Consider the following 7,968-nt stretch of genomic DNA (forward strand, 5'->3'; position numbering starts at 1 on the left):
CTCACCATCTCCTTGGCTACCCTGACTACTCCTCCCATCCTTTTCACCTAATAGATTTCTTCGTGACTCTGCTCAAACCCCCAAACTGCTGAAGCTCAAACACTCAATCTCTCTCTCTCTCTCTCTCTCTTTCTCTAATTTAGTGTGTGTGTGTGTGTGTGTGTAAAATTCTTTTCCCCTCATTGATGGAATGTAAGCCCCTTGAGCAGGTACTCTGACTTTTTCTTTTCCTTCCTTTCTCTCCCTCTACCTTTCTTCTTTCCATCTACAGGGTCTGGTACACAGTCACTTAATAAATGTTATTGGTTGATATTTTTTCTCTCTCCTTCTTGAAGATAAAGGTTTCTAGCACAACTCTGATCTACCATAAGAGCCAGTTCTCAGCCAGTAGTCTCTCCTGCTGCAGCTTCAGTAAACTGAATACATGAATCATTTACTTGAGAAACATTGAGAACTGAATGTGTATTTTTGGAATAGCAGTTCCTTATGCTTGCTTTAAAATAGACAAGAAAACATTGAACTATGGTTCTTGTATTCTCCCTAAGCTAGGTCTAACCATTAAGAAGAGTCCCTTGAGTGCATTTGCAAGTTCTGAAGATCCTGAACTCTTGGGAAGTTGGGGTAGCTATTGAAGGGCAGGAGCAAGTACTTGGACACTTAAGTAATTCTAGGAGTACTTTCTGATTTTAAAAAAAAAAAAGTTGTGGGGAGGGACTTAAAGCATAGTCTGTGAGTAATCTATAGATGTAAATCTGTAGTTTCTTTTCTACCCCATTTCACAAGTCAGTTCTTATTTATGGTTTTTCTCCCATTTTAGGGTGGGTAAGACCTCACTCATGAACCAGTATGTGAACAAGAAATTCAGTAATCAGTACAAAGCAACAATAGGAGCAGACTTTCTGACGAAGGAAGTGATGGTGGATGACAGACTAGTGACAATGCAGGTAAAGCAACTTCCAGTATTATTAGCCGTTAGTGATGTAGCTCCTATTGAGCTCTACCCTTTCCTACTCATGCCTGTGAGTAGTAAAAATTAAGAGCAATCCCTCTTGATTTTTCAAATCTCACTCCCAGAAGAGATGATCAATGATACAAAAGTTCCATCAACCTTTATATCTTTATGTAAACTAACACCAAAGATGCTGGGCACAATATTTTACTTCTAGTGTTTCTAAAAGATCTAGTTTAACTTGAAAGTGTTTTTAAGGGACCAGATCCAAGACCTTTCATTCCCTCTAGAAAGAATCTATGTAGTTAACAATTAGACAACAAATTTCCAAGAGTAGAAAGCTAAGGGTAGATGATTTTCTTATTTGGGAGTTTGTCAACAAATCTAGACTAGGCCAACTTCAGCATTGATTAGGGTCACCTAACTACACCATTTTCCATGACAAGGTTAGATTAGGTTATAAGAATGCCTTAAAAACACATTGTGATGGAATGATAGGTCTATTTTACACATATTTCCCATCACTTTATAACCTGGTTCTAAGTTCTTTTACATTGTAAAAATATCTCTTTCTCATCCAACTACCTGGAGAATCACCATTTCACAATTTTTCTCAAGTTTCCACATAGTTCTCCTTTTTGAAGTGATTCTAGGCTTTCTTCCTTCAAAATCTTCACATCAAATCTTAAAGGTTTGTTATTGGTAATATCAGATCTACCCAATTACCATGTGCCTTAACTGTTGCAAGAGCCTTCTAGTTCTCTGCTCTTGATTTCTTCTTCCTCTACCCCGAAGATGACCTATACATAACTGCTAGAATATGTTACATTGTGGGATAGAGGATTGATTTCCAAAGAAGATAATGAATTATTATCTGTGTACAAAAGCCAGTATAGAGCTACTAGTTCTTTACCTCTGTAAGAAATCTACCCTCATTCCTTAGAATGTTATGACGGGCTAGTCTGGAAGGCTTATAAATTATGCTGGGTATTTTTTCCTTGACACTTTTATACTGAACCCTTTAAGCTGCTGCTTCTGCCTTTCCTGCTTGAAAATTTCCCACTTCATTGCTGTTGAATTAGCTGTATTCTATAACTGTTATTGACCTGCTACTAGTGGTTAGGAGGGTCCCCTGGCTAGTGGTAATAAGCCAGATGTGTCAGATGAACCAGTATGTAGTTTGATGCTATATATCTTCTCATTCTTCTCAGAACATACTAACTTTTAGTGAACTATGAAGTCTTTCCAGCTCTGATTGAGATCATTGTGGCTTTTTTAAAGGCCTAATGGTGTGTGCTGAGGACCTTTCAGGTCTAGGTTTGTTGGACTAGTTTGAAATAACATATGTAGGGCTGGTGCTGACCATTATTATACTTCAGTTTTCATTAAACTCATTTGTCTACAACATAATTGCCTATAATAGGTGTTTGGTAAATATGTGGCAAAGTAACCTAGTAATGATTTTTTTTTTTTGGCAAGGTAATAACCCAATAGACTGTATCTAAAAGTCTTATGTGAAAGCCATGTCTCTATTGGTTCAAAATCCCTCTTAATGGTAAATAATTATCCTACCTATAACCCCATTTTCTGCTCACCAGAATTCTTAATGGAGCATTCCTCCCTAAGTTTGAAAATGAAATATTCTGTACTTTCCAAAGAAATGGGTATAGATATATCTGGTTTCTTAACTTGGGATTATGTTGCTTCTGGAATAATAGAGAAATTTCATAATTTTATCCAATTCCTATTTTAGTGGTATAACAAGCAGCATAAGAAGTTGAATCACATCCTTTTGTGTGGTTGTAAGCCTGCTAGGCATTCTGGCATGATAGGGTAGATGAGAGACTATTAGGAGGCTGTCCATAGGTATTCCATAAAAATGCACAGTTGCTTTTGCCTGATAAAGCACAGCTATAAACTTTATATCTAAACCTGTTTTTTCTTTTCATCAATGAAGCATGACTGTGCCCAGCTTAATAGCTGCTCCCTTCCTAATGAGCTACGTATGGTGATTTCTGTTGTATAGATTTTGCTTCTTTCTGGAGAAAGAATTATCATGCATCTTGTGCTTTAGCTGGCTGATAACATGTGCTGAGCATTGAGCTACTTGAACTGGGTTATTGCATTCCACTGACTTCTTAAAAAAAAGTTTCCATTTTCTCTTCTACCCCTCAAATCTCTCCCCCTTAGGACCATTACATTCGCAAATGTTGCATATCCATTTTTCTGGTTTGAAGTTCTTAATCCTAGGGCCAACATCAATTTTTTCTGTGTGATGGTAATAGCAACAGTAGTCATTTCGTATTCTTCTTTCTTTTGTGCCCCAACTGTTTGTACTGTACAATGGCCTATCAGACTGATGAATAATAACCCTTTGTCTCCCAAAGATCTGGGACACAGCAGGGCAAGAACGATTTCAATCCCTCGGCGTGGCCTTCTACAGAGGAGCAGACTGCTGCGTCCTGGTCTTTGATGTGACTGCCCCTAACACATTCAAAACTCTTGACAGCTGGAGAGATGAATTTCTCATCCAAGCCAGTCCCAGGGATCCCGAAAACTTCCCCTTTGTTGTATTGGGAAACAAGATTGACCTAGAAAACAGACAAGTAAGTCATGTGCCCATTTCTCACTTAGAAAATGGAGAAAGCCTTAATTTTTAAATCTGAAAATATACCATGTGAAATGTATATAGCAAGCATGTCGATTAGAGGAATTTCCTAAGGCAGCAAGACCCATACAGGACTTCATGTTCAAAACACTGAAAAGTCTTTGAGTTTCACCTTTTCTACTTTAATGAAGTGGGAAACAGGGACAGTGTGCAGTTTACAAGGAAATTGTGATACTCTGGCTCCCCGTTTCCTCACATGTCTAGTAGTTGAGCTTTTGCAAGAACCTGCCTAGGGAAGAGCCACAGCCTTTCTTCTTAGAACATGGTGCAAATGCAAAAGCACTAACACTAAAGAAAAGTAGGATTCTTGGATATGACCCCATTCTTGCTGTTGGTTCATTAAAACCATCAGGGAAATGGTAGTAATTGTCTCAATCAAGGGTCAGTTCAAGGGGAAAAAAAAGAGTAGACTTGATAATTATACCCAAGGAATGTCGAGCTTTTCTGTTTTTGACCAGTTCTATTCCTGCTTTGATCTTGGATTTAGTGTCTCCTTCCACTCCTAATTAGAGGAAACTTTCTTTTCCAATGAGGCAATGACAGTAGAGTATGGTAACTCTGGAGCTTTGGGATGCATCTATGGTGACCCCGAAATTACATTGGTGGGCAGGAAACAGACCCCCAGACCTGCTCAGCTTCCTGTTAGAGCTGTCTGACTCCAATGACCCAAGGAAATGAAGGCTGCTAGATAAATGGTAGCACCTGGGTGTAAAGTCTGTGTAAAATATCTTTTGCATCTAATATAACTTATTAAAATATCATAATAACAACTCATTAAAGTCATAAACTTTACTTCTGCTAACATTCTTCCATGCACCCTAGAAAACTAGGGGGCTCTAAAAGTTAAGTGATCTCAACATAGAAGATTTGATGGTTGTGCTTTCTCTGACTCTCTCCCCCTCACTGCCTCTTCCCTCATACATGCATATACATATACATTATGTATTGAGCTTATATTTTAATCTCTTAAATATACATCAATTTATGATGAAAACCAAAGCCTCTTTTAGAACTTGTCTTTCCCTCTGACAGGTTGCCACAAAACGAGCACAGGCCTGGTGCTACAGCAAAAATAACATCCCATACTTTGAGACCAGTGCCAAGGAAGCCATCAATGTGGAGCAGGCTTTCCAAACCATTGCACGAAATGCACTTAAACAGGTAAGTCTCAGGGAATGATTTGTCTCCCTCTAGTGTTCTAATCACTGATCCACCTGGGAATTGGCATTCTTGGTCTTTTCTATACAAAATGCTTGATGTAGCATTCCAGTCCATAAAACAAAATCTCACTAATTTTATTCTGATTGCTTGTTAACAGTTTATCGAGAACGTTTCATCTAGCACATTAGAGTATAGTAGTGCACTGAGAACAAATTTTGACTTCATTACTTGACCCAATAAATTGGAATACTGTTATAGATGGAGGTGGAAGATACAAAAGTTTAGATAGACTCCCCACTTGGATGCCCCCTGGGCATCACAAATAGTTGGATTTACTCTACTAGAGTATAACCTTCTCACTCCCACTATGCAGTTAGTAGCCAAGTCTCTCCTGTTTCTACTCACTATCTGTCACCCATTTCATTGCAATAACCCCTTACCTCCTTGCCTTCCATTTCTTTTCTCTCCACAGAATGACAGCTTTATTTTCACTAACCTCTAGCTGAACTGTAATATATCCTTAAATTGTGAATTAAACACACACACACACACACACACACACACACACACTCTCTCTCTCTCTCTCTCTCTCTCTCTCTCTCTCTCTCTCTCTCTCTCTCTTCTGTTAAAGCAGGGGTTGGCAACATATGGCTCTCGAGCCATATCTGGCTCTTTTTGCAGGAGCCATAAAGTCAATTTTTTTTCAGGTGCTGTTACAGGAGCCACACTGTGAGCACTGTACGGCTCTCACGAAATTACATTTTAAAAAATGTGGCATTTATGGCTCTCATGGCCAAAAAGGTTGCAGATGCCTGTGCTAAAGGATCATTGGGTTTCACCAGAATGTCTAAAGTGTCTGTAACATAACTGAAGAGCTCCTGGTGAGCACCAAGTACAAGCTCCTTGGCTTGGCACTAAAGCTTTTGTTCCCCTTCTCCCTCCCACCTATTACATTCCTATCTTCTCCTCCATAAGACCTTTCCTGGACTCCCATCCTGCACTGTGCCCCTTTTCCCAAGAGTATTACAGTGGGTGTGTGTTATCTTTATCTGGGCTGAGGATAGGAGGTTGGTAGAGAGGGTAAGGAGGAGGGAGAGTGCATTCTTAGTGTCCTGTTTGGTCATCTCTCCAGTGGGGGCAAATAGAATTGTTTAATGACCCCTTACTCTCAGAAATCTAAGAATTTCTTGGGGAAGACAGACAGCATTCACAGATGAGAATACATAAAGTGAAAAGTGCTATTAGTGTAGAAGAGCAGCATCACTTCTAGACACCCGGTAAGAACCGCACAGAAGCCGTCATCACTGTTAGCATCTCAGTTGCCTTGTGATGGTTTACTGAGGGCAGGTTCCTGAAAAGAAGCTTCCTTTGGTGTATTTCCCTCACTCTAATTTGGCTGCTTTCCCATCGCCTTTCTCCTCCTTTGTCCCATGCAGGAGACAGAGGTGGAGTTGTACAACGAATTTCCAGAGCCCATCAAGCTGGACAAGAACGACCGAGCAAAGGCCTCTGCCGAAAGCTGCAGCTGCTGAAGAGGTGGCGGGCGGGTAGAGCACAGAGCCCTTCACAAACCAATATCACACTTAGGCCTTCAGACACAAGCCCCCTCTCCTATTCAAAACAAACAAGAAATCAATTCTCCCATTTCCAGCTGCCAAAAACGTCACCCAAATCTGCCACAAGCAGACACGATCCCATTTCTGTACACAGCTCCATGGGCGTCAGCCCCTCCACATCAGCTGTTCTGTCTGCTAACAGGACTGTTCATTTGTGGAAAGAGTTAGTTCTGATGTGGGCTTGACATTGGATACATTTCCACTTGTCCAATGGAGAAAAACTGTTGACAGTTAATCTGTGTATAATTAGTTACCTGGTTTTTTAAACTGTCTTATTTTTTTCCTCCTCCTTGTGAAGGCTGCACCTGGGAAGGCTGGTTACCCATAGTTCATTGCAAGCTCACACCCAGTTTAACTAGGTGGAGTTTTGTATGTATCTGTTAATGCTTGTTACTTTTAACTAATCAGATCTTTTTACAGTATCCATTTATTATGTAATGCTTCTTAGGAGAAAAATCTTATAGTACATGTTAATATATGCAACCAATTAAAATGTATAAATTAGTGTAAGAAATTCTTGGATTACGTGTTTAAGTCCTGTAAAGCAGGTATGTAGGATGAGGGGAGAACTTTGTTCTGGATTGCAGAGTACTAGCAATACAGAATTTTGAAGTCCAGCTAGAGGCAGTATTCTGTACAGTAGAAGCGAGAATTATGTAAGCCTTTTTATTGAAGACTTAAGAGCCAAAAAGCTTTTCATCTCCTTGTGGGGGGAGGGGGGTATTATCTAGTTACCTTTCTGTGTCTAAATTTTCAAAAGGGTGATTTGCGTAATATATTAATGTGTGCAATGGATTAATGGAGACAATTTGCAGGTCTTAAAATTCTTCCTGTTTTTTTCCCTGCTCCACATTTTAAAACCTCCACTGAATCAGCATTCTACAAAAGTAAAAAAGGAAAATCTACAGATCTGTTCTAGTGATTTTACCTTTGTTCTAGAAGGCGCTCCTTTCTGGGTTGTGGTATTCTTAGGCTAGAAAACTTTGTTCCTCCTCCCTCTCCTGCCCCAGTATTGCCCATATTACTGTTTCTTTGGTATGGAGAAATTTACAGTTTAGCTCCCCTCCCTAGTATCTGTTCCTGCATTGTAGCTTGCTTACATGGAGCACTTCTCCCTATTTTCCAGAGGTCTACATTCTAGGGTGTGGGCTGAGTTCTTCTGTAAAGAGATGAACGTGATGCCAATAAAATTTAACAAGAACAATGATCATCTTGTTTCTCCCTGTCTTTATTTCCCTCACCCACCCCCACCTCTGGTCTAAGTAGCTAATAAAAATCACTTCAGCTAAGCATGAGCAATTTAACAAGCTAAAGGATTGTAGGGCTTTGCAGTTAGTCTATCTAGATACTTAGACACACAAAGGGTCTTCTCATCTCCTTCCCCTTCCTACCCCACCCTAAAAAAGTTACTTATTTTTAGGCTGATGTGGAAATAGTACATTATAGGAAGTGCTATTAATCTTCCTAGTAATTCAGCCTCATGCCAAAATATTGGTTATAGCTGAGCACAGATCTGAGGTCTCTGCCTCCATGGGCTATAATGAAATGGTGTATCCCATTGCTGGCTTAGCTTG

The 7,968-nt window shown here is 39.7% G+C and overlaps 1 protein-coding gene across 1 annotated transcript in view; it reads left to right on the top strand.

Annotated features, from left to right (window-relative positions):
- RAB7A (RAB7A, member RAS oncogene family) overlaps positions 1–7,601 on the top strand; it is a 64,611-nt gene extending 57,010 nt beyond the window's left edge. The window contains exons 3-6 of the mRNA XM_044669191.1: positions 818–944; positions 3,337–3,555; positions 4,650–4,778; positions 6,215–7,601. Of these exons, the coding sequence (XP_044525126.1) occupies positions 818–944; positions 3,337–3,555; positions 4,650–4,778; positions 6,215–6,310 (571 nt within the window). The 3' untranslated portion in view covers positions 6,311–7,601. The remainder of the gene's footprint in view (positions 1–817; positions 945–3,336; positions 3,556–4,649; positions 4,779–6,214) is intronic.
- Positions 7,602–7,968: the final 367 nt, after the last annotated feature.

This window comes from Gracilinanus agilis, chromosome 1, assembly GCF_016433145.1.
Source record: "Gracilinanus agilis isolate LMUSP501 chromosome 1, AgileGrace, whole genome shotgun sequence".
NCBI classification, from domain to species: domain Eukaryota; kingdom Metazoa; phylum Chordata; class Mammalia; order Didelphimorphia; family Didelphidae; genus Gracilinanus; species Gracilinanus agilis.